The sequence below is a fragment of the Salmo trutta genome, chromosome 14 (genome assembly GCF_901001165.1).
Source record: "Salmo trutta chromosome 14, fSalTru1.1, whole genome shotgun sequence".
Taxonomy (NCBI): domain Eukaryota; kingdom Metazoa; phylum Chordata; class Actinopteri; order Salmoniformes; family Salmonidae; genus Salmo; species Salmo trutta.
This window is the reverse complement of record NC_042970.1, coordinates 24,008,061-24,035,365: the sequence shown is the minus strand read 5'-3', so window position 1 is coordinate 24,035,365 and position 27,305 is coordinate 24,008,061. Positions and strand designations below refer to the sequence as shown.

Genomic DNA, 27,305 nt, shown 5'->3' with positions numbered 1-27,305 from the left:
CAGATCCTCTCAAGCTCTGTCAGGTTGGATGGGGAATGTTGCTACACAGCTATTTTCAGGTCTCTCCAGAGATGTTGAAGCCTGGGCTCTGAATGGGCCACTCAATGACATTCAGAGACTGGTCCTTTAGCCACTCCTGCTTTGTCTTGGCTGTGTGCTTACGGTCGTTCTCCTGTTGGAAGGCGAACCTTCGCCCCAGTCTGAGGTCCTGCGAGCTCCGGAGCAGGTTTTCATCTTTGCTTCGATCCTGACTAGTCTCTCAGTCCCTGCCGCTGAAAAACATCCCCACAGTATGATGCTACCACCACCATGCTTCACCGTAGGGATTGTGCCAGGTTTCCTCCAGACATGACACTTGGCATTCAGGCCAAAGAGTTCAATCTTGGTTTCATCAGACCAGAGAATCTTGTTTTTCATGATCTGAGAGTCTTTAGGTGCCTTTTGGCAAACTCCAAGTGGGCTGTCATGTGCCTTTTACTGAGGAGAGGCTTCGTAAACGTCTGATTGGTGGAGTGCTGCAGAGATGGTTGTCCTTCTGGAAGGTTCTCCCATCTCCACAGGGGAACTCTAGAGCTCTGTCAGAGTAACCATTGGGTTCTTGGTCACCTCCCTGACCAAGACGCTTCTCCCCCGATTGCTAAATTTGGCTGTGCGTCCAGCTCTAGGAAGAGTCTTGTTTTTATACATTTGCAAAAATGTATAAAAACCTGTTTTTGCTTTGTCATTATGGGGTATTGTGTGTATATTGCTGAGGATTTTTTATTTATTTAATCCATTTTAGAATAAGGCTGTAATGTAACAAAATGTGGAAAAAGTTAAGGGGTCTGAATACTTTTTGAAGGCAATGTATCTATATCTTATAGAATAAAAGTATTCTGCATTAAGTCCCATCTGGCACTGTATGTATTTTGTCTGGAGAGAGTGGTAACAATAATAGTAATATTAATATTAATATAAAGCATTCTGCATTCAGTCCCGTCTGGTATGTTTTTCTCTGGACAGACTGGTGGTGAGATTACCACAGGTAAAGGATGAGGGATTTACAGAGATTGATGGAGATTTCGGTAGTTGAGTCAAGACTTTCATCTGAGGTCGCCTTGTAGGCTATCAAGTGCAAAGGTATCAGATCTGAAGAAGAATTTACACATGAAGACATGAAAGTAATGTAATCGTTAAGGTAAGCAAGATATTAACCTGATAAGGCAACATTATCCCTTTTACATTTCCCCTTGCCTGCAGACTTACCTGTGCAACATGTTACAAATTACAATTGGCATGAAAATACACACACGCACGCACAGATTCTGTCAAATCTAATCAAAACTAAACATAAACCCACACACAGGCCTACAATTGTCCAAAAATCTAGTGCATCATTTTGTCAAAACGTATATTACGTGCCGTCTTTCTTGCATGCATGTCTGCCACATACAGAACATGTCTGTCATCTTAGCTCCAGTCAGGTTTGACTCAACAGGACGGAACCGTGTGTTTCCATGGTGACGGGAGAGGCTCCAAGGTCACAGAGCCCCTCAACTGGAGCCCAGACTTTGGGCTGCTGCTGTGATAACATTATTACAGATTTCATTACCATGTCTTCCTCAGCGCACACACACAGCCATGATGAATTGTCAACAGTCATTGGTTCTCCATACTGGGAAGCAGCAGCAATACAAGACACTGGTTCAATATTTGATGAAGGCTCAGGGAGAGATAGAGGGAGGGGAGATGAGGAGAGGAGAGGGGAGTGTATTGCTTCTGGAGACTTGATTGGATTCATTATTTCAACCTGGTCTTAGAGCATTTTGTATTACTCTGTATGTAAATCCAAGAAACTCCATTTAGTATGATATGTTATGTTTCGTATGGTACCGTGCCTTCGGAAAGTATTCAGACCACTTGACTTTTTCCACATTTTGTTACGTCACAGTCTTACTCTAAAATTGATTAAAAAAAATGTCCTGATCAACCTACTCTACCAATCAGGCCTTTATGGAAAAATCACATTTACATAAGTATTCAGATCCTTTACTCAGTACTTTGTTGAAGCACCTTTGGCAGCGATTACAGCCTTGAGTCCTCTTTGGTATGACGCTACAAGCTTGGCACACCTGTGTTTGGGGAGTTTCTCCCATTCTTCTCTCGAGATCCAATCAAACTCTGTCAGGTTGAATGGGGAGAGTTGCTGCACAGCTATTTTCAGGTCTATCCCGAGATGTTCGATCGGGTTCAAGTCAAGGCTCTGGCTGCCACTTACAAAGAATAAGAATACTTCTTAATTTTTCAAAAAATAAAACATCCAACAATTTCTACAGACTGGTGACATCTAGTGGAAGCCATAGGAACTGCATTCTGGGTCCTAATAAATCAGGTTTCCCATAGAAAAGCATTGAAAAATCCAATGACCTCAAAAATAAAATTCCCTGGATGAATTGTCCTCGGGGTTACGTCTGCCAAATCAGTTCTGTTATACTCACAGACATTATTTTAACAGTTTTCGAAACTTTAGAGTGTTTTCTATCCATTACTACCATGCATATGCATATCCTAGCTTCTGGGCCTGAGTAACAGGCAGTTTACTTTGGGCACCCCAGTCATCCAAACTTCTGAATACTGCCCCCTAGCCTTAAGATGTTTTAACCAACAATGCAGTTTTAAGAAAAATAAGTGTTAAGTAATTATTTTCATAAAAATACAAATAATTAAAGAGCAGCAGTAAAATAACAGAGTTGGTTAGTTGGGGTAATTGAGGTAATATGTCCATGTAGGTAGAGTTAAAGTGACTGTGCATAGATAATAACAGAGAGTAGCAGCAGCATAAAAGAGGGGGTGGAGGGGACAATGCAAATAGTCTGGGTAGCCATTTGATTAGCTGTTCAGGAGTCTTATGGCTTTGGGGTAGAAGCTGTTGAGAAGCCTTTTGGACCTAGACTTGGCGCTCCGGTTACGCAGAGAGAACAGACTATGACTAAGGTGGCTGGAGTCTTTAACAATTTTTAGGGCCTTTCTCTGACACCACCTAGTATAGAGGTCCTGGATGGCAGGAAGCTTGGCCCCAGTGATGTACTGGGCCGTACGCACTATCATCTGCAGTGCGTTGTGGTTGGAGGCAGAGCAGTTGCCGTACTAGGCAGTGATGCAATCAGTCAGGATGCTCTCGATGATGCAGCTGTAAAACCTTTTGAGAATCTGAGGACCAATGCCAAATCTTTTCAGTCTCCTGAGGGGGAATAGGCTTTGTCGTGCCCTCTTCACGACTGTCTTGGTGTGGTTGGACCATGACAGTTTGTTGGTGATGTGGACACCAAGGAACTTGAAACTCTCGACCTGCTCCACTACAGCCCTGTCAATGTTAATGGGGGCCTTTTTGGCCCACCTTTTCCTGTAATCCACGATCAGCTCCTTTGACTTGCTCACATTAAGGGAGAGGTTGTTGTCCTGGCATCACACTGTCAGTTCTCTGACCTCCTCCCTGTAGGCCATCTGATCGTTGTCGGTGATCAGGCCTACCACTGTTGTGTCGTCGGCAAACTTAATGATGGTGTTGGAGTCGTGTTTGGCCATGCAGTCGTGGCTGAACAGGGCATACAGGAGGCGACTAAATGGGGCGCCAGATAGCCTAGTGGTTAGAGCATTGGACTTGTAATCAAAAGGTTGCAAGATTGAATCCCCGAGCTGACAAGGTACAAATCTGTCATTCTGCCCTTGAACAAGGAAGGCAGTTAACGTTTTAAGGTATAGGGGGCAGTATTTTCATTTTCGGATGAAAAGCATGCCCAGAGTAAACTGCCTAATACTCGGGCCCAGAGTCAAATATTTGCATAGTATTAGTAGATTTGGATAGAAAACAATCTGAAGTTTCTACAACTGTTTGAATGATGTCTGTGAGTATATCAGAACTCTTATGGCAGGCAAAAACCTGAGAAAAATCCAACCAGGAAGTGGGAAATCTGAGATTTGTAGTTCTTCTTTTGAATCCCTATCGAAACTATAGTGTCTGTGGGGTCACGTTGCACTTCCTAAGGCTTCCATTGGCTGTCAACAGCCTTTAGAAACGTGTTTCATCCTTCTCCTGGTAGAAAATAGGAGCTCAGTCAATGAGTGGACTGCCTGAGGACAAAGGACTTGGTGATGCGCGAGCCCGCCAGCGTGCCCCTCTTTCTTTTTCTTCTTGAATGAATACACTATTGTCCGGTTGGAATATTATCGAAGTTTTATGTTAAAAAGACCCTAAGGATTGATTGTAAACAACGTTTGACATGTTTCTACGAACGGTAATGGAACTATTTGACTTTTCGTCTCTGGTACTGCGCTCGCGCGTTATGCCTTTGGATAGTGATCTGAACGCACGAAAAAAACAAAAATAACATTTCTTGTGGAAGTAGGAGTCCTGGCAGTGCATTCTGACGAAGATCAGCAAAGGTAAGAGTATATTTATACTACTAATTCTGAGTTTAGTTGACCCCAGAACTTGGCAGGAATCTGTATAGCTTGCTTTGATGGTTGAGTGATGTACTCAGAATATTGAAAAATGTGCCTTCTCCGTAAAGCTATTTAAAAATCTGACACAGTGGTTGCATTAAGGAGAAGTATATCTATAATTCTTTCAATAACTGTTGTAAATGTTATCAACGTTTATGATGAGTATTTTTGTAAATTGATGTGCACATTCACCGAAAGTTTTGGTGGGAATACATTTTCTGAACATCACGCGCCAAAGAAAAATGTTTTTTTTTTATATAAATATGAACTTTATCGAGCAAAACATACATGTATTATGTAACATGAAGTCCTATGAGTGCCATCTGATGAAGATCAAAGGTTAGTGAATATTTTAGCTGTATTTTTGGTTTTTGTGATGCATGTCCTTGCTTGGAAAATGGCTGTGTGGTTTTTCTTGTGAAGTTTATGTCCTAACATAATCTAATTTTATGCTTTCGCCGTAAAGCCTTTTTGAAATCGGACAATGTGGTTAGATTAACGAGAAGTTTATTTTAAAATGGTGTAAAATAGCTGATTGTTTGAGAAAATGAAATTGAGATTTTTGCTGTTTTCTACGGCCTAGGAACCCACTGTTTCTAGGCCGTCATTGAAAATAAGAATTTGTTCTTAACTGACTTGCCTAGTTAAATAAAGGTTAATAAAATACACACCCCTGAGAGTCCCCAGTGTCAGGGATCAGTGTGGCAGATGTGTTGTTACCTACGCTTACCACCTGGGGGCAGCCCACCAGGAAGTCCAGGATCCAGTTGCAGAGGGAGGTGTTTAGTCCCAGAGTCCTTAGCTTAGTGATGAGCTTTGTGGGCACTATGGTGTTGAACGCTGAGCTGTAGTCAATGACCAGCATTCGCACATAGGTGTTCTTTTTGGAGTGCGATTGCGTCATCTGTTTGGGCGGTATGCGAATTGGAGTGTGTCTACAGGAGGATGCTGTTGATGTGAGACATGACCAGCCTTTCAAAGATTTCTTATAAGTGTCCTGATTAGTCTCTTGCTCCTTGAAAGCAGCAGCTCTAGCCTTTAGCTTGATGCAGTTGTGGCATGTAATCCATATCTTTTGGTTGGGATATGTACGTACAGTCACTGTTGGGACAACATCGTCGATGCACTTATTTATGAAGCCGATGACTGAGGTGGTGTACTCCTCAATGCCATTGGATGAATCTCGGAACATATTCCAGTCTGTGCTAGCAAAACAGTCTTGTAGTGTAGCATCCACTTCATCTGACCACTTCCATACCGAGCGAGTCACTGGTACTTCCTGCTTTAGTTTTTGCTTGTAAGCAGGAATCAGGAGGATAGAATTATGGTCAGGTTTGCCAAATGGAGGGCAGGGGAGAGCTTTGTATGCATCTCTGTGCGTGGAGTAAGGGTGGTCTAGGAGTTTTTTATCTCTGGTTGCACATGTGACATGCTGGTAAAAATTTGGTCAAACTGATTTAAGTTTGCCTGTATTAAAGTTCCTGGCCACTAGGAGTGCCGCTTCTGGGTGAGCATTTTCTTCCTCTCTCATTTGAAGAATAAAGTGAAAAGGACCACACGGGTTTATAAACAGACAGATCCAAGTAAACCATACTTTACTTTGTTTGAAATATTATTAATCTACCATTCTGCCCCATCTTTAATATTATATCTTATGAATCTCATGAGGTAGTAAGACAGACTCACATCAAAAAATGTTCACATTCCCACACTGATCAATTACAATACAAACATACCAAAATAGGGACACTGAAGATATGTTTAATATATTATTTTTATTTTAACATTATCATCATCGTAGTTGAACTTTATTTTCCCTTAATTTGTTTTGATCCCATCAATGTACACATACTGCAGTCAAAAATATACAAACAAATGCAGGCTTGTGCTATAGTCTGGTCAAATGTCTAAAAAACAGTGGCACTGGGGGAGAGAAAGAAAAAAGACATGCACAGCATCTGTGTAGGCGGCACCAGTCACTGGAACTGTGTGCTGCCTGCCTCCTTGGGCTCAGTGGAAAAATACATACCAGCCATCAGACAGATGGCTGAGAAAACGGCCGTCTCATATCAAACAAAAACAAAACAAAAATACGCTCATTAATGGAACTGTTAGGCACATCATTGTTTTTTGTGGTTTTACATTTTCTGTAAAATTCTGAGACACATCTCGATGCTTAACCAAATGACAAAAAACGACCCCAAAAAAACTAAAAGGAAAAAAATAAGATATCGTACTTCTGCCATTAAAAGTTTGTAGGTTTTGGAATCACTGTCTAGTAGGAACGCAGGAATGTAATATAATCAATAATTTAGGTTCATCCAGGGTCCAGGTGTGTTCTGTTGTGTGAAGAGTAGAGCTGAGTGGTGAGAGGGAACCATGGTGCCGTGGGGCGGTGAGAGGGGGGGCTGGTTGTGTTACAGCAGACGTCCCATCAGATGCTCAGATCTTTGGGGCTGTCTTTGTAAGCCTTCCGCTTGGGCTCCGGGGGCGCTTTGGAAGCACGGCTGATGTCAGACTTGAGTGTGCTGTAAGACTCCTTCAGCCTAGGTGCTGTTGCTCCCTCCTCCTCCTCCAGCTCTATGAAGCTCCTGACAGGTGAGATGTCTCGGCCCAGACTCCGGACTCTGTAGCGGGGGTCTGGGGACTCCTCTCTGGGGGCGTAGCGTGCCTCTCTCTCCACCCTCTCAGGCGAGCGGCCCCTCAGCAGTGAGCTGTACCTCTTGTAGGCGCTGTCGGACTCGGGGGTACGGACCCTGGGCATGGTCTCTCCTCTCTGGCCACGGGCAGCAGCAGATAACAGGCCATCTCCTCTGTAGTCACGCTCCAGGGTGGAGGCCCTCAGCAGAAGGCTATCCTCCTCAAACAGGCGCTCCTCCCTGGACTCCCTCAGCAGCGTGGCCTCCCTGTTGAGCCGGTCCAGGGCTGGAGGCTCCCTCAGCAGCGTGGCCTCCCTGTTGAGCCGGTCCAGGGCTGGAGGCTCCCTCAGCACTGGTGCTACCCCCACGTTGGGCCTCTCTGGCTCCTGGCCCCTCAGTCTGTATGGGGAGGGCTGCCGGTAGGGGTCTGATGACTGGGTGCGGTGGTAGCGGGTGGGGGAGTGGTGGCGTGAGCGGTAGGGTGACCGGTGACCATAGGGGGAGCGGTGGCCATAGGGTGACCGATTGCGCCGAGGGGACCTGTAGGGAGAGCGCTGGCGGTGGGTGTGGTGCCGGTCAGGGGAGCGGCCTTCCCTCTCTCTGTGCCCTTGGCTTTGTCTACTGTCCAGGGTTTTCTCTGCGCTGCGGGCCCGGCTACGACCCTTATCAGGTGAGCGGTGTCTCCGGTGGCGGTGGCCGCTACTGTTGTTGTGGTGTTGGTGAGTGCCATGGTTATCCCCACCAGACCTCTTGCTCTTGTCGCCCTTTCTCTTGGACTGATTGGAGGAGGCCCCTGTCTCCCCAGACAACCCTCCCTTGCTCTTGCTCTTCTTGTCCGGGGAGCGGTGTCTGTGTTTGGAATGGTGGTGGCCCTTCTTGTCCTTGCTCCGTGATGGTTTGTGAGGGTCTGGTGTGTTGGTGTCCGATGGTGTGTTGTTGTGGGGCAGGGTGCTCACTTCCGAAGCGTTTTGTACCCCTGCGGCTGGGCCGGCACCGTCGATGCTGGGGTCTGGAATAGAACACGACATACAACACAGGGTGCTGGATGAAACACAATGCTCTCACAGAATCCCTGACCAATAACCAGGCATCTAACATTATTAGTAATTCTGCCAATTGTAATGTTAATGTCAGCAAACAAACACGGCTAAATTCTTCATTTGGATGCACAGCCACATCCGATGGTTAGATATTAGTATTGCTATGTATGAGCCAAAAGCAGCAATGTACTGTGCGAGGACTGGTGGAACAGCCAAAGCCCGGAAACGTTCTCCACAACAAACCTGTCCCCAGGCAAGGAGCCTAGGGTGGCGTCTGGCTTTATGGAGCTGAATGGGGCTCAGCTGATGGTTGGACCAATGGTTTGATTACGATGCTGCGTGCTGCGTGGTGTTGATGCTGATTTCGATTGTTTGACATGACTAATTCATGCTCACTCATGCTCTCATTCATGCTCTGCCTTTGATGTGATATCAATATTTAATGCAACTAATAAAACCAAGATGAGTTTCTGAATTGAGTAATGATGTAAATAATGAATGAGCATGTTTGGTTTCAGGAAGAATGTGGTTGCTCATTATTTTCACAGATTGCACTCTATAAAGACTGCTGGGAGTGGGCTCAACACCATGGACAGAGGGAGCACGGAATTGTTTTAGGGACTAATCAAGGAGACTACTGATCCTAATTAAAATGACTGCAGTTCTATTGGTTCTTACCTGACTCTAACCATCTCACCAGATCAGTGAATAAACCACATGGATGGTAATCAAAGTGTCACAAGGCAGCTTCTAAAAGTCATAGTAACTCTACTTGATTGATTGGCTGAGAAAATGTCTAGGAGAGAAAAACTTTTACCATTGTCCCACAATCACTATCACCAAACTAAAGTGACATGAATCGAACGAAAGCGTCTGCATGTCAGCAGTGGACACGCCATTCCTAGAGGTTAAATGCAAGATGTGGTATGTATGAATCCATTCCAACTAGTCAACATGACAACAGAGGCGGCGGTATTGGCAATGCATTCTGGGTGAATGGATTCTTATGCATGGAGCAGAGACACGGCAAGAGAGAGAGACCGGAGAGAGAGAGAGAGAGGACAGCTACAAACCATGGTCGGATTTTGGTAGGAACTAGGATCTCCCAGCTTGTCATTAGATGATCTCATACAAGCGGTGAGATGGGGAGCAACCATCGCTGAAGGAAGAAAGAGCCCAGTGAAACAAAAGGAAAGGTAGATAAAACAGAGAGAAGAGAAAGGCATAGGGTTTAGATCCTACAACAATAAGCAGAAGAATAATTATTGTCCAATGGAAAAGGTGTTTATTTGATCATTCGGAGAAAGAGACAGTCCAGAAAATAACACAACCCTTGAGGAGAAAATAATCAGTTACAGAGAAAGTCCTGGAACCCAGCACACACTCAGAGACCCCAACCCCATAGAGACAGCAACACGCACACACAACACCGTATGAAGCAGTTTACATTGCTAACAGAAATGAAATGTCAAATGGTGGAAACTAAAAGTACGAAAAATAGTAAAAAATATACAACCTCACAGAGATGTCATATTGGTGCAGGAAAGACATAAGATATTCTCAGCTCAAAAAATCACATGAATAGAAATCAAGAATGCATTAAGATGAATTGTGACTATCAATCAACAGATTAATACAATTAAAATGAAATATTCCATAAATATTATGGAAAATCAACAAAAAATTAAGAAAAAAACATTTGGATTTACACTGACAACTTCATGCAGCCATATACTTTCTAGATGAATATGTGGGTTGATCATGATCATGGCTCTGTACATTTACAAACATTTCTGTAGAAGTGGAGCTGAATGGAATTGAATGGTCAGGAATGAGTGCAGTCTCCAGAATCACAGTTACAGTAGATGAGAATAAATCTGTGGAGGATTTTTGAATATGTCAAACAAAGTATTGTGAATTTCCCATTGAAATGGTAGAAAGTATTAGAACGCTCTAATTTCTCAACTGAAGTCCTAAACTCAGAAGCTTACATTCACCATCAATAAATATTATAAATATGTTGATAATGCCATATCAAAGCATGGAGATGCAATACAACCAGAGAGCATTTCCCAGTTTTTATTTTTTTTTCAACCCTAAAAATATCATTCAGCGAGGACTCTGAGAATCAATAAACATATCCACATTTAGAAACACTAAATCTTTAAGATAAGATTTTTATCCCTCTCCTCACAGATCTTTCATTATTTTTATTTTGTCAATGGGTCCATAGACCCCTTTCATTCTTGGGGAATCCCAGAATGCCCTACTCCCCAAGCCACGCCCCACTCAGTGACACACAGCACAAGGTTAAAAGGTGACAGCAGGTGACAGCAGTTGACCCAGACCCGAAGAGAGCACCCAGAGTAGAACCAGACGCACCCAGTGGACAGTGGCAGTCAGTGGAAGGTCCCGAGCCCGGAGCGCAGGACAGGACAGAGCAGGACAGGAGACAGGGTTCCTCTCACACCCCACCCTGTCCCTCTCCCCATTGTGCTCAGGGGGTGAAGACAGGGGAAAAGGGAATGTTTTCGTAGATTGACCCACCATATTCAGGCACCGAGCCGTCACCCCTCTTGAGGACCAGGTGGGCGTGGCGGCCACCATCTTTTATCAGTTCAATGGCGCGGGCATGCTTCATGCCCTTGGTGCTCTCGCCGTTGATCTCCAGGATCTCATCTCCCACCTGAGGGAGAGAGGAGTGAGGGAGAGAGGAGAGGGGGAGACATTGGATGAGGGGGAGGTGGAGACATTGTAGGGAGAGGGGGTGTCAGTGGAAGATATTGGGTAACAGAAGGGGGGAGTGTGTCAGGGACGAAGAGGGAGAGGGGAGGATAAAGGAAAGAGGGTGAGGCAGAGAGAGAGAAAGAGATTGGGTGAGGATAGGTAGGAAAGGGACAAGGAGGAGAAGAGAGGGCAGAGGGGATGCAGAGGGGAGGGGGAAAAGCAGGACAAAGGGGACAGAAGGGAACATAAAGAGGTGCCAGAGAGGGAAGGTTAGAATATAGTTAAAACTGCTCTGACTGCTGTAAAGGAAACATTTCTATAAATCCACAATGTTACAAGAGGGGAAGAGGTTTTCCTCTGCGCCTTAAGTTATCTGTCAGTGTTCTCTCTGTCGAGGGAATTCCACTTCACATATTCACAAATAATAAAGGATAATCAATTAACCCTTTCATTCTGTCTACAGGACCCAGGGGAATGAGATGTTCTTAGGCTTTTAGACAATTCATCAAATTAAAGGTTAAATGACAGCTTGACAGCTACAAGAGAGCACATAGGACATCATATTTACATAATACAGACTTTAAAGAATAACAACTCTTATGGGGCATTGCATACATAACAGCACTGCACATTTTGTATTAGGCATTAAGCATAACGTAACCACATCAATGAGTAGATGATGCTCCTATATGGGGCTCATACATACGCTCATGTTGCCGTTGCGTACGGCCGCTCCGTCCTCGGCTAGCCTCAGCACGTACAGGTCCATGTTGTACTCGTGACCTCCTCGCAGGCTGAACCCAAAACCTTTGTTCTCTCTCTCCAAGTCCACTGAGTAGAACGCAGCATCCTGAGAAAAAAAACACACACACGCGCGCAAACACCGACATGACAAGGTCAGACTGGTGATTCACCGGTGGCTGGACTTGATAATGTTTGTGTCTGAGGACGGCTCGTATTTCAGTGTGGGGATGAATGCCACCTTGAGGACAGTCACACCTATTAGATCGGAGCTCCAGAGTGGTGGTGAGTGAGATGAATCATAGATGGTTTGGACTCTGGGGGCGGTTTGAGGTGGGCCGAGAGGGCACGCAGAGCCACAGACACCGACTAACACCCTCCCTCCCTGCTCTGTTCAGGATCTTATCAACATGGTATCAGAATAAAGCATCTCCCTAGCGTGACAACCACTTAAAGGAAACACATTGCTGTAGGGTGTGTAGTGGGCTGGACGGGGCAGGTCTTGTCCTTACCTGGGCTGGAGGTTGTGTTGTTGGGGCGGGGGGAGGAGGGGCCTGGGGGGATTTGAACTCAAAAGAGGACTCCTGTTTTGGTTTGGTGTTGTTTCTGGAATGAGAGAGATGTCAAAATATAGGTTAAAAATCACTGCTCATAGATACATGTTCTTAGTCAATTAGGTACTATAAATCTCAGAATCCCTCTGACCTGGGTTCAGGTGCAGCTTGTTGCTGGGGCGTGTGAGTGGTTGTTATAGTGGCGATCTTCTCAGCATTGGTCAGTAGTGATGCATTAGAGGAGTCTGATAGGAGAGAAAGAGAGAGCGGGGGAGTCAGGGGACTGGAGACTGAAGCATGCAGAAGACAAAGGGAGAAAAACAAGAGCAGTTTCACAAAACCTTTCGTAAGCCATTATTACACTGGTAAGATATAATTTACTCAAACAGGGACATATGGAAGCCTGGACCGAATGGAGTGGTACACGCCTGACTCATCTCATCACAGCACTCTATCTCAATGACATCATTTCTGTGATCAATTACCTATGGTTGAATGTAACCCTTAAATAAACATGTAACAACTACCATCTCCCCACTCCAAACCACCCCCTCATTTCTCTCCAACAACCCTCCGTGGCCTACTCCTTGCCCCTGCTCTCAGCCCAACTACCACCCATAGCCTACTCCTAGCCCCTGCTCTCACCCCAACTACCACACCTAGCCTGATCCTAGCCCCTGCTCTCAGCCCAACTACCACCCCTAGCCTGATTCTAGCCCCTGCTCTCAGCCCAACTACCACCCCTACCCTGATCCTAGCCCCTGCTCTCAGCCCAACTACCACCCCTAGCCTGATCCTAGCCCCTGCTCTCAGCCCAACTACCACCCCTACCCTGATCCTAGCCCCTGCTCTCAGCCCAACTACCACCCATAGCCTGATCCTAGCCCCTGCTCTCAGCCCAACTACCACCCCTAGCCTGATCCTAGCCCCTGCTCTCAGCCCAACTACCACCCCTAGCCTGATCCTAGCCCCTGCTCTCAGCCCAACTACCACCCCTACCCTGATCCTAGCCCCTGCTCTCAGCCCAACTACCACTCCTAGCCTGATCCTAGCCCCTGCTCTCAGCCCAACTACCACCCCTACCCTGATCCTAGCCCCTGCTCTCAGCCCAACTACCACCCATAGCCTGATCCTAGCCCCTGCTCTCAGCCCAACTACCACCCCTAGCCTGATCCTAGCCCCTGCTCTCAGCCCAACTACCACCCCTAGCCTGATCCTAGCCCCTGCTCTCAGCCCAACTACCACCCCTAGCCTGATCCTAGCCCCTGCTCTCAGCCCAACTACCACCCCTAGCCTGATCCTAGCCCCTGCTCTCAGCCCAAGTACCACCCCTAGCCTGATCCTAGCCCCTGCTCTCAGCCCAACTACCACCCCTAGCCTGATCCTAGCCCCTGCTCTCAGCCCAACTACCACCCCTAGCCTGATCCTAGCCCCTGCTCTCAGCCCAACTACCACCCCTAGCCTGATCCTAGCCCCTGCTCTCAGCCCAACTACCACCCCTACCCTGATCCTAGCCCCTGCTCTCAGCCCAACTACCACCCCTAGCCTGATCCTAGCCCCTGCTCTCAGCCCAACTACCACCCCTAGCCTGATCCTAGCCCCTGCTCTCAGCCCAACTACCACCCCTAGCCTGATCTTAGCCCCTGCTCTCTATTCCACTCACAACCCCACAAACTGTGCTCAATTCCACTCTCATCTATCCATCACTCCCCCACTAGTCCCCTTGGATTCCATTGGCTTAACTCTCCATTCAGACCACAGCCCATGAGACGCTGGGCCGGCCAATCAAGTTGGAGGCCGAGCCGAGGACGGGCCGAGTGGGTTTAATTCCACCCTGCTGGGTAGTCATTGCTGGGGAGACCCGGGTTTGATGAGTCGTCTCTCTGCACATGAATCCCAATGTCTTAAAATAGACCTCTCTCCACACCGGTGTCAAATGCCTGCAGCCCAGGCTCCATCCTTCTCTTTTCCTCCGTCAATTTCTGCTTCGCTCATCCCATCCTTCTTCTCTCCCACTGTCCTCTTTCCAATACTCTATCCCTTCTTCCCTCCCAGTCTTTCCACTTTAATGCAGTTTGCAACCTTTTCTTTTTTTGCCCCTCTTGAAACATTCAGGACACAGGATGCAGAATGCACTGAACTGTATCACTGATCAGTCTCTCCCACTGTGAGAATGGAAGGGGAAAAGGACAATCTTAACGAAGAATTCATGGGAGGAAGAATTCAGCCCTGCCTGCCTACCCAGGGGGCTGAGTAAGGGTCACACCATCTCTCCCTTGTTGCTTTTACAATACAACACAATGCAGACTATATTAGGTGAGAGAGAAAGGCAGAGAGAGAGAAAGAGGGTGAGAGAGAGGAAGGGGAGGGAGAGAGAGTGAGAGGCAGGGGGAGAGAGAGGCAGAGAAAAAGAGAGAGAGAGAGAGAGAGAAAGGTGGACAAGAGAGCGAGAGAGAGAGGAAGGAAGGGGAGGGAGAGAGAGAGAGGAAGGGGAAGAGAGAGAGAGAGGAAGGAGAGAGAGGGAGAGGAAGGAGAGAGAGCGAGAGAGAGTGCAAGAGAGAGAGAGAGAGGGGAAAGGGGAGAGAGAGCAAGAGTGAAAGCGAAAGGAGAGAGAGAGAAAGGGGGCAAGAGAGAGGAAGGGGAGGGAGAGAGAGTGAAAGGAAGGGGAAGAGAGAGAGAGACAGAGAGAGAGGCCAGGAGTGAGAGAAAGAAAGGGGAGAGACAGAGGCAGAGAGAGAGAGGAAGGGGGAGAGAGAGGCAGAGAAACAGAGAGAGGAAGGGGAGAGAGAGAAGAAGGGGGAGAGAGAGAGAGCGAGAGAGAGAGAGAGAGAGAGAGAGAAAGAAAGGGGAGAGAGTAGCGGGAAGAGAGAGAGAAAGGTAGACGAGAGAGGGAGGAGAAAGAGAACGAGAGAGAGAGGAAGGAAGGGGAGGGAGAGAGAGAATGAACAGCGAGCGAGAGAGGGAGGGAGAGAGCAAGAGAGCGAGAGAAAGAGGGAGGGAGGGAGGGAGAGAGCAAAAGAAAGGGGTAAGAGAGCTAGAGAAATGGGGAGAGAGAGTGAGAGAAAGGGGGAGAGCAAGGCAGAGAAAAAGAGAGCGCGAGAGAGAAGCGGGAAAAGAGAGAGAATGGTAGACGAGAGAGGGAGGAGAAAGAGAGCGAGAGAGAGAGGAAGGAAGGGGAGGGAGAGAGAATGAACAGCGAGCGAGAGAAAGCAAGAGAGGAAGGAAGGGGTGGGACAGAGAGAGGAAGGGGGCAGAGAGAGGGAGGGGGGAGAGAGAGGGAGGAGAGAGAGGGAGAGGAAGGAGAGAGAGCGAGAGAGAGTGCAAGAGAGAGAGAGAGAGGGGAAGGGGGAGAGAGAGCAAGAGTGAAAGCGAAAGGAGAGAGAGAGAAAGGGGGCAAGAGAGAGGAAGGGGAGGGAGAGAGAGTGAGAGGAAGGGGAAGAGAGAGAGACAGACAGAGGGAGAGATAGGCCAGGAGTGAGAGAAAGGGGAGAGAGAGGCAGAGAGAGAAAAAGGCAGAGAGAGCGAGGAAGGGGGTCAAGAGAGGAAGGGGGAGAGAGAGGCAGAGAAACAGAGAGAGGAAGGGGGAGAGAGAGAAGAAGGGGGAGAGAGAGAAAAAGAGAGAGAGCGAGAGAGAGAAAGGGGAGAGAGAAGGGGGAAGAGAGAGAGAAAGGTAGACGAGAGAGGGAGGAGAAAGAGAGCGAGAGAGAGAGGAAGGAAGGGGAGGGAGAGAGAGAGAGAATGGACAGCGAGCGAGAGAAAGCAAGAGAGGAAGGAAGGGGTGGGACAGAGAGAGAAAGGGGGCAGAGAGAGGGAGGGGGGAGAGAGGAGGGGGAGATAGAGGGAGGAAAGCGAGAGAGGAAGGGGGGAGAGTGAGGAAGAGAGAGAAAGAGAAGGGGGAGAAAGAGAGAAAGGAAGGGGAGAGAGGTAAAGAGAGCGAGAGTAAGGAGAGAGAGCGAGAGAGGGAGGGAGGGAGAGAGCAAGAGAGCGAGAGAAAGAGGGAGGGAGGGAGAGAGAAAAAGAAAGGGGTAAGAGAGCGAGAGAAATGGGGAGAGAGAGTGAGAGAAAGGGGGGAGAGCAAGGCAGAGAGAGAAAGGAAAAGAGAGAGTGAAAAGGAAGGAGAGGAAGGGGGAAGAGGGAGAAAGGGGAGAGAGAGAGAGGAAGGGGGGAGAGAGAGAGGAAGGGGGAGAGCGAGAGGGGGGAGTGAGAGAAAGGGGGAGCGAGAGAAAGGGGGGAGCGAGAGAACGGGGGGGAGAGCGAGAGAAGGGGGGGAGTGAGAGAAAGGGGGGGAGCGAGAGAAAGGGGGGGAGCGAGAGAAAGGGGGGGAGAGCGAGAGAACGGGGGGGAGAGCGAGAGAAGGGGGGAGTGAGAGAAAGGGGGGGAGCGAGAGGAAGGAGAGAGAGCGAGCGAGAGGAAGGAGAGAGTGCAGAGAGTGCAAGAGAGAGAGGGGAAGGGGGGAGGGAGAGAGAGAGCAAGAGGGAAAGCGAAAGAAGAGAGAGAGGGCGCTGAGTCTCCCTGCAGTGATTTTGGAATCAGCTTCCTTATTAAATCTCCTTCCATAACAGCCCTGTGTTTAACAGCAGGAGACAACCCTGCCCTTGATAAATCTACATATCTCACTAATACACAGGGATTCTCAATCTCTCACACACACACACAACCTCTCAGCCCAAAATACAGACATACAAACTCTCCCTCTATCTCACAAACCAAAACTATGCTTTTATAAAACATCCACCCTCTATCTGTTTTCTTGGCAGAACAATTTTGCCTAAGTGTAATCATCTATGGCTCTACAGAAAAAGGCTTTCATCCATAAAAACAGCCTAAAAAACATGGACAAATAGTTTGAAATTCTCCAACGTGCAGGTTGACACAGACTAGTGGTTACACTGACGTTCTCCCTGATTCTCCCTCACTTAATGAAACAGCATTCCAGGGTGATGTGTTAGTGCAGTGTAGCGAGAGCTTTTAGCCCTAACACACAGACAAACATACACACATTGTGACAGCCTCTGACAGTTGAATTACTCTTGCATGTTTCAGAAGTATGTGAAAGGCACGACTGCACTAGAAAGTTCCCTCACATCCCAGAGAAGCAGCTCTGTCAACATTGTGGGGGTGTTCAGACTGACTAGAGCACTTGAAATGTAAAAACAGTGTGATGGTGATGTACTGAGATAGTGTATATATACCTTTTGCTAAAGGAAAGCCTGAGGGTAGAAAACATTAGGAACACCTGCTCTTTCCATGACAGAGTGACATAGAATAATACTGAAGACATCAAAACTATGAAATAACACATACGGAACCATGTAGTAAACAAAAAAGTGTTAAAATCAAAATAGATTTTAGATTTTAGATTCTTCAAAGTAGCCACCCTTTGCCTTGATGACAGCTTTGCACACTCTTGGCATTCTCACAACCAGCATCACCTGGAATGCTTTTCCAACAGTCTTCAAGGAGTTCCCATATATGCTGAGCACTTGTTGGCTGCTTTTCCTTCACTATGCGGTCCAACTCATCCCAAACCATCTCAATTGGGTTGAGGTTGGGTGATTGTGGAGGCCAGGTCATCGGATGCAGCACTCCATCACTCTCCTTCTTGGTCAAATAGCCCTTGTACAGCCTGGAGGTGTGTTGGGTCATTGTCCTGTTGAAAAACAAATGATAGTCCTACTAAGTGTAAACCAGATAGGATGGCGTAATGCTGCAGAATGATGTGGTAGCCATGCTGGTTAAGTATGCCTTGAATTGTAAATAAATCACAGACAGTGTCACGAGCAAAGCACCCCCACAACATCACACCTCCTCCTCCATGCTTCACGCTGGGAACCACACATGTGGAGATCATCCATTCACCAACTCAAATTTGGCCATAGGACAGATTTCCACCAGTCTAATGTCCATTGATCATGTTTCTTAGCCCAAGCACGTCTCTTCTTCTTTTTGGTGTCCTTTAGTAGTGGTTTCTTTGCAGCAATTCGACCACGAAGGCCTGATTCAGGCAGTCTCCTCTGAACAGTTGATGTTGAGATGTGTGTGTTACTTGACCTCTGTGAAGCATTTATTTGGGCTGCAATCTGAGGTGCAGTTAACTCTACTGAACTTATCCTCTGCAGCAGAGGTAACTCTGGGTCTTCCTTTCCTGTGGAGGTCCTCACGAGAGCCAGTTTCATCATAACGCTTGATGGTTTTTGCCTCTGCACTTGAAGAAACTTCCGGATTGACTGACCTTCATGTCAGAAAGTAATGATGGACTGTCGTTTCTCTTTGCTTATTTGAGGTGTTCTTGCTGTAATATGGACTTGGTATTTTACCAAATAGGGCTATCTTCTGTGTACCACCCCTACTTTGTCACAACACAACTGATTGGCTCAAACACATTAAAAAGGAAAGAAATTCCACAAATTACTTTCTATCAAGGTACGCCTGTTAACTGAAATTCATTCCAGGTGACCACCTCATGACACTGGTTGAGAGAATGCCAAGAGTGTTTAAAGCTGTCATCAAGACAAAGGGTGGCTACTTTGAAAAATCTCAAATATAAAATATATTTTGATTTGTTTAACACTTTTTTGGTTACTACATTAGGTAGCCTAGTGGTTAGAGCATTGGGCCAGTAACCAAAAGGTTGCTGGATCAAATCCCCGAGCTGACAATTAAAAATCTGTCGTTCTGCCCCTGAGCAAGGCAGTTAACCCACAGTTCCCCGGGCGCCAAAGCCGTGGATGTTGATTATGGCAGCCCCCCGCACCTCTCTGATTCTGGTTGGGTTAAATGCGGAAGACACAATTCAGTTGTACAACTGACTAGGTATCCCCCTTTCCCTATGTGTTATTTCATAGTTTTGATGTCTTCACTATTATTCAATGTAGAAAATAGTAAAAATAAAGAAAAACCCTTGAATGAGTAGGTGTGTCCAAACCTTTGACTGGTACTGTATATTCCAATACAATACATGTTTGCATATCTGATGTAATGCACAAATATTCCTGACACAGGTTGATCCTAGCGGCTGAGACAGTCTTCGGTCTAGATCAGGTCAACCCTGTTCCTGGAGAGATACCCTCCTGTAGGTTTTCACTCCAACCCCAGTTCTAACTAACCTGATTAATATTATCAACCAGCTAATTATTACAATCAGGTTTGCTAGATTAGGGTTGGAGCAAAAACCTAAGGAGAGAAGCTCTCCAGGAAAAGGGTCATGCAGCCCTGGTCTAGATGGTAAATATGAGTGGAACATTAGAGATGGGAGACAGAAGAGGTCCTCTCACCGTCTCCGGGAATGATCCTTAGCGTGACAGTGTTCCCGGCCTCCTTGATCAGGTTGACGATGTCCGAATGGGACTTGTTGGTGATGGAGCAGCCATTGACAGCCAGGATACGGTCTCCCACCTTCAGCTTCCCACAGCGGTCTGCAGGGCTCCCCTCGATAATACGCCCTATTTTGTGGGGCATGGCCACACATGCATTTCCAGCTTTTTGCGTTTGTGTGATTCAGAAAGTGAGTGATGTGACATTTTGTGGTAAGGGGTGTTGTTTAAAGAGAGAGAGAGGTGAAAAGGTGAAGAGGAAGAAGAGGAAGAGAAGAGAGAGAAAGGAAGGAAGGCAGAAGGTTAAGGGTTTATTCACCAAACCCACCAAGCCAAGTGCCAACAGAGTGTGCCCGGAAATCTGCTATGAGAAATGGAAAGCGTTGGCCAAGTGAGAGAGAATGTTAAAAGAAAAATGACTTTACATACTCTAGATGTAGTGCATTCAAATGAATTAGGACTCCACACTAAATACTCAATGTGTCACTGACCATCTCTCTGTGGCAACATCCTGCACTAACTTCTTATATTTGCATTTGTGAATCTCTCCTAACATCCTTGTACTGCTGAAACCTAATAATGAGGAAACTATGTCAACGTTCAGCACTGATAAGACAGACACATGCAGCCTAGATTACAAATGTACAGACATCACAGCCAAATTCTCTGCTAGTGCCGGCAGGTCCTCTCCTACAGACAATCCTCAGACCACAAAAGCTTCTACCCTACTAGAGACTGCCCCTCAATAAGTGCTGTCCCCGACTAATAAAAATCTTGGTCAACCAAAAGTCGTCTGTTCTTTCAAACAATCGATTGGACTAAATTTTAAACTTGTATTCTTCCATAAATAAAATCAACTATATGCTAGTCTGAGTCTGTTTGATGAAATAAGACACAAATGACTTAAGAGAGAGCCAGAGATCAAGATACCCAGAAGAGAGGGAGGGACCTTAACCTGACCATCCTCCTCCCGCGCTTCACATGTTGCGTTTGTATTTCTGTTCAGTGTATATTAACGTCTTCAAATCTCAAAATCATTGTCTTGTGGTTAATAAAAATTCTATCCAAATCTACATGAAAACGATACAAACCTAAAAAATAACTTCTATTGCCAACTATGTAAAAATAGCCTACATAAAGCTAACAAATAAAAACATCAGCCTGGAGGTAGAAAATATCCTGATTAAAATAAATATCCTATGAATCACATTGGCCTGTCTGCAAAAAACTTGAAACATTGTATCAACTGACTTGGGTCCAGCCCCAAACTCATGCTAGCAAACTTGCAACATTGAATAAAATATTCTGTGCCCTCAAGAGTTTCCCATGCCAGTGAGCTTGGGACAGTTACAGCTGGATGCTATTTTGGGTAAGGGATAAGAGCTCATCAGATACACGTTTCCACTGGATCAGAGCATGACATTTAGCTTCACGATGAGTGGTTGTAGAAAGGGAGAGTGCTGGAATTCTTTTTCAAATACATTGAGGAACTATTGTCATTCTCAATGGATGTAAAAACAGACTTTGTTTGCTTGTTGTTTGAGGTGAAGAAAACATTACTTTGAGAAGCTCCACAGCTCTTTAGTGGTGGTGCATTACGCCAATCAGAAATACTATCAGATCCCCAAATGGGCACATTTATAGGCTAGGTAGCCGACAGTCCTACTTCTATGCGTAATCAGTTGCGTGTCCTTTGTCAACATTGACAGTAGCGCTCAAAAAAAAAATATATATATATATAAAATGGAATAAACCCAAACTTGTTTCTCACAAGTGTAGCATAGGTTGTGTGCTCTGCAAACAACGTGTCCACTCCTACGATGAGAACGGTAAAAGACTGGAATAAAAATATATTGTATGAATTAACATAAATTACCATAACCAAACAAACGTTGTAGATTAGAAAGGATAGGTATTAACGGTAAAAGTAGGCTACTACTGGTGATATGCCGTATGTAATGGGGAATTGATAGACTAACAATCAAGGCAAACAATCCACACAATTATGTTTTGAAACAATGAATGTGCACAAATTTGCGGGAGAGCGTGCATTGGAGAGAGACTTGCATTGTGAATTTTTGCCACACCTCTTCTTGGACTGTGACATCCACGCAGCCTCCGCAATGAATTAGTTCACTGAGATGGGCAGGTGTCTCGTGTGCCATACATTTTTTTATATATATTTGCTACTGCTGGACAAAAAAAAGGTTGGTCGACAAACAGCCTAACAATCGACCAGTCGACTAATTGGGGTCAGCCCTAATCTCAATTATTACAGTGAACTATTGCACATATCATTCCCTCTGTCTCTATTCCTCTTCTTGATTTAACTACAAACAATAATCAAATCGAATTGTATTTGTCACATGCGCTGAATACAACAGGTGTAGTAGACCTTACAGTGAATTGCTGTATAGTTTAGTTTATTTTGTAAATATTTTCTTAAGTAAAAAAAATGTTATCAAAAAGTAACACAATAAAAGTACATAACAATAACGAGGCTATATACAGAGGGTACCGGTACCGAGTCAATGTCAATGTCAATGTAAATAGTCCAGGTGGCCATTTGATTAATTGTTCAGCAGTTTAATGGCTTGGGGGTATAATCCCTTTCTCCACTGGGATTCTCTGCCTCTAACCCTATTACAGGGGCTGAGTCACTGGCTTACTGGTGTTCTTCCATGCCGTCCCTAGGAGGGGTGCGTCACTTGAGTGGGTTGAGTCACTGACGTGATCTTCCTGTCTGGGTTGGCGCCCCCCCTTGGGTTGTGCCGTGGCGGAGATCTTTGTGGGCTATACTCGTCCTCGTCTCAGGATGGTAAGTTGGTGGATGAAGGTATCCCTCTAGTGGTGGGGGGGCTGTGCTCTGGCAAAGTGGGTGGGGTTATATCCTGCCTGTTTGGCCCTGTCCAGAGGTATCGTCGGATCGGGCCACAGTGTCTCCCGACCCCTCCTGTCTCAGCCTCCAGTATTTATGCTGCAGTAGTTTGTGTTGGGGGGCTAGGGTCAGTCTGTTATATCTGGAGTATTTCTCCTGTCTTATCCGGTGTCCTGGGTGAATTTAAGTATGCTCTCTAATTCTCTCTTTCTCTCTCTTGGAGGACTTCAGCCCTAGGACCATGCCTCAGGACTACCTGGCCTGATGACTCCTTGCTGTCTCCAGTCCACCTGGCCGTGCTGCTGCTCCAGTTTCAAATGTTCTGCCTGCGGCTATGGAACCCTGACATGTTCACCGAACGTGCTACCTGTCCCAGACCTGCTGTTTTCAACTCTCTAGAGACAGCAGGAGTGGTAGAGATAGTCTGAATGATTGGCTATGAAAAGCCAACTGACATTTACTCCTGAGGTGCTGACCTGTTGCACCCTCGACAACCACTGTGATTATTATTATTTGACCCTGCTGGTCATCTATGAACATTTGAACATCTTGGCCATGTTCTGTTATAATCTCCACCCGGCACAGCCAGAAGAGGACTGGCCACCCTTCACAGCCTGGTTCCTCTAGGTTTCTTCCTAGGTTCTGGCCTTTCTAGGGAGTTTTTCCTAGCCACTGTGCTTCTACACCTGCATTGCTTGCTGTTTGGGGTTTTAGGCTGGGTTTCCGTACAGCACGTTGTAACATCAGCTGATGTAAGAAGGGCTTTATAAATACATTTGATTGAAATTTGATTGTTAAGGAGCCTTTTGGACCTAGACTTTGCGCTCCGGTAGCGCTTGCCGTGCGGTGCGGTAGCAGAGAGAACAGTCTATGACTAGGGTGACTGGAGTCTTTGACAATGTTCTGGGCCTTCCTCTGACACCACCTGGTATTAAGGTCCTGGATGGCAGGGAGCTTGGCCCTGGTGATCAGTCTGTCTCTTTCTTCTGCGGTCAGTCACTCCAGTCTAGAAGAGATCTGTTGAGCTCATTGAGTTCTGTACTAACTAGAAGCTTTGATGGTTTCACAGCAGAAGGATGCGTTTGACTAATACACAGAGAGAGGGGATGGATGGGTCTCTGTGTCAGAGTAACTGGGATCCATGCAGATCAAAGGTAATTTCTCTACACTATTGATCCACAACCAATGTTTTTCACTTTGATATGATTAACAAATTCGCACAAACTTGCCAACTCTTTCCATTTGTGTATAGTACATGAAGCTTTGCTTTACTAGATCGTTAACCACCATAGTGGTTAAGCAGTGTAAGCATGATCAGCACCCCTGTGCCCAGAGAGACTCCCAGAGCTGTGGTCAGACAGGGAGAGTGGCAGCAATATCTCTAGGTAGCAATTGTAGGCAGACAACAGGGCAGACAACAGGGCATGCAGAGGGACAAAAAGAGCTGTAGGACAGTGGGAGAGGGTCTATCCATCTGCAAATATTACAATAATCTCCCCCTTAATAACTAATCCAAGTCAACCCCGTTTTCATGATTTCTGGTAGATTATGAAAATAAAACAGGAAATATTGTTAACATCACTCGATAGAGGATAACCTGCTGATTACAACCACCTAGATGGTAGTCTAACCAGTGATGTAAACAATATTTCCAGTTTCTGTGTTTTTGGAGTTACAACAAATCAATTGCAACTTGTCACAAGAACATGGCTTTTAGTGCAAATGCAGTTTATATGGTGCTCGTTTAAAAGAAAACACTATTCTGGCATGTTTCATATGGGGGTCGCCAAAACGGAAAGAGAAACGCAACACTTATTTGTCAGTCAGTCATATTGATATCACGCTGAAACCAATAGAATGAGAGAGGGGAGTTGAGTTACACATCCTGTCAAAAAAAACACAGAATCTGAGAATAATATGTATATCACTGGTTAGAGGACAATTTGTAGAAGACAGCCAGCTACATTTTGTATTGTTGCATTTTGTTTCAAGTAGGTCACCAACACGGAAAGATAAACGCAAAACTATTTTGTTAAATCACTCATCGATATAAATTTGAAATCAATAGAGCGGGGGCAAACGTGCGGGGTGTATACACTATTTAAACTAACACTGTCCCCAGTCCACCTGGCCATGCTGCTGCTCCAGTTTCAACTGTTCTGCCTGCGGCTACGGAACCCTGACCTGTTCACCGGACGTGCTTGTTGCACCCTCGACAACTACTATGATTATTATTATTTGACCATGCTGGTCATTTACGAACATTTTAACATCTTGACCATGTTCTGTTATAATATCCACCCGGCACAGCCAGAAGAGGACTGGCCACCCCTCATAGCCTGGTTCCTCTCTAGGTTTCTTCCTAGGTTTTTGGCCTTTCTCAGGAGTTTTTCCTAGGGAGTTTTTCCCAGCCACCGTGCTTCTTTCACATGCATTGCTTGCTGTTTGGGGTTTTAGGCTGGGTTTCTGTACAGCACTTTGAGATTTCAGCTGATGTACGAAGGGCTATATAAATAAATTTGATTTGATTTGATTTGATATTCAAAGGCCACACTGAATCTGAGAATACTTTTTATATCACTGGTTAGAAGAGAATTTGCTGAAGACAGTCATCTAAATTCTAGAATGTCGGATGGAAGTTTTGTCAGGCTGTCAAAATGGGGAAGGAAACAAATCAGATGCTTTGCTATTTAACTTCAACGAATCACGACCCACCATATATCAACAGTGACAAGGGTTGGCTGTTATTTGAGTGATAGTTGTGAGGCCAGCAACTTTTGTACAGAGAGCTGAATTTTCCCTGCCATTTGAGTTTGAAAATGATAGTAGAAAACTGCCAGCGCATATGACAAAATCAGTGGTACAAAAGGAATGATATTGATCTGTTTAAAGCCATCTTTTTTTGTCATTGCGATTATTATTAACGTTTATACTAACATCACTAATCTGAGGTAAAAAAGACGTGCAATTCCCCTCCATTCGAGGTGGTCAAAACGTGAGGTAATGTAGTAACACATACTGTCCACGTACAGGAAATTAGCGCAATGTAAAATAATCGAATATGTAAACATAAATCAACATTTACATTTGGGCTTACATTTTACACATATACTTCTCGATAGTTTAACCATTTACAGAGAATTAAAAAAAGATCTTATGCACAATTTAAGCGGGCGCTCTAGAAAGAACTCCCCCTCTCCCTGCCTACTTATTATAACCTGTCAAGCCATAGTATTGATATTATTCTAAACATTGTTATTTCAGACCACATCTGAATTATACAACATGCTTTCACTTGTGATCAATTATGAAAGACAGTATAAATATTACAGCTCTTTGGGCTGGGTTACAGTGTCTCTGCTTGACAGAATGAAAGAAAATAGAAGAGGATCACCACTCACTAGAAAATAGAATAATGAGGATGAAAGCTATTCACCAAGTAAGTGCCAGAAATATGCACTATTCAGAAACTCATTTGCATAGAAGTGACAGTACCCAATAGTCAAACAGCGATTAGTTACTAAGAAAAATATGTTCTACTGTATACTGAGAGAAAGGTTGAGTGTGTGTGTGTGTGTGTGTGTGTGTATAGTGCACGCCTGCGTGTTACCTATATTTAAGTATAGTAAGGTAGAGATGACATGGGGGTCTTACCAAAGGTGGTGCCAGACTCGGGTCGGGACACGGAGGAGACGATGACGAATCCAAAGCCCTCGTTCTCCCCGCGGTGGATCTCCACGTCATAGGGCTGCAGGGCGGTGTTGACCACAGCACTCCCTGAGCCTCCGCCGCCCCCGCTGCCGATGCCGCTGGTGGAGCCGCTGCCGGAGCCGCTGCCAGAGCTGACCGTGTTGAGGGAGTTCTGACTGCCCTGGGGGGTCCGCTTCCCCTCAGTCAAGGAGGGGGCCTGGGTGCTGCTGTGGTGTGATGAGGCTGGGGATGGGGGCACCTCGCCCTCCCCTTTAGACACTGTGTAAGAAGAGGAGAGAAAAGATATTAACGCTGTCAGACTGACAAGAAGCAAACTATTACCAACACTCCACAGCAACAGCACACAGCTCATAACACCAAATGAAACACAAAATGAAAGGTTTTCCTAATCAACATGGACAACGCTGCTCCTCTCTACCCACTAATGATCACACCGATAGAAGGAAGAAGGTCAACAGGGAGCATGCTGCTCTAACGGTCACGCTTTGATCTATTCCTCCCCAAAACATCTATAGATATGGCTTCCGGATTGCATCACAACAGAAGGTTCCCATCTTATTTCCTGGCATTGAAGCAGTGCTTCATATTGGGCATCGCCCCTCTGACAGACCATCGTGCCCTCTGTCTGGGCACTCTCATCAATGGCTTGTAGACAGGCTAGTGTGTGGAGGGCGCGGGGAAAGGTTGGAACCCTCTTCATCACGTTTATGGACCTTTATTCATCCTGCTGAAGGGCAGGCTGGGAGCGATGTGCGCCTCTGACAAACATTTTCCCACACACCCATGGACTGTTGAAGAGCAGCGGGGATGAACCTCCAAATATCAGCCCTGTCCTCGGGCCCTTCCCTGCTCTGATGAAGACAAATGGAGCCAGGAGCAGTGAATGGCCTCAATGTTACGACACAGACTGCTGTTATTGGTACTACTGCACAGACTGCTGCTGATCATTTGATGTACACAACATGCCTACCACTTAGAAGATGCAAAATATTTTTTACTGTGAAACAAACAAGAAATAAGAAAACTTGAACGTGCATAACTATTCCCCCCCCACCCCCAAAAGTCAATACTCTGTAGAGCCACCTTTTGCAGAAATTACAGATGCAAGTCTCTTGGGGTATGTCTCTATAAGCTTGGCACATCTAGACACTGGGGTTTTGCCCATTGTTCAAGGCAAAACTGCTCCAGCTGGTGTACAGCAGTCTTTAAGTCATACCACA

At 45.9% G+C, this 27,305-nt stretch overlaps 1 protein-coding gene across 8 annotated transcripts in view; it reads right to left on the bottom strand.

Annotated features, from left to right (window-relative positions):
- Positions 1–6,238: 6,238 nt before the first annotated feature.
- magi1b (membrane associated guanylate kinase, WW and PDZ domain containing 1b) overlaps positions 6,239–27,305 on the bottom strand; it is a 175,496-nt gene continuing 154,429 nt past the window's right edge. For 5 of the 8 annotated variants that reach the window (XM_029774960.1, XM_029774962.1, XM_029774961.1 and 2 more), the window contains 7 exons: positions 26,029–26,343; positions 19,458–19,661; positions 12,335–12,428; positions 12,142–12,235; positions 11,595–11,738; positions 10,709–10,847; positions 6,239–8,130 (listed from right to left, as the gene is read on the bottom strand). In XM_029774960.1, the coding sequence (XP_029630820.1) occupies positions 6,917–8,130; positions 10,709–10,847; positions 11,595–11,738; positions 12,142–12,235; positions 12,335–12,428; positions 19,458–19,661; positions 26,029–26,343 (2,204 nt within the window). In that variant the 3' untranslated portion in view covers positions 6,239–6,916. Of the gene's footprint in view, positions 8,131–9,234; positions 9,321–10,243; positions 10,848–11,594; positions 11,739–12,141; positions 12,236–12,334; positions 12,429–19,457; positions 19,662–26,028; positions 26,344–27,305 lie in introns of those variants that run through there. The other 3 variants (XM_029774966.1, XM_029774964.1, XM_029774967.1) reach the window with 3 other exon arrangements.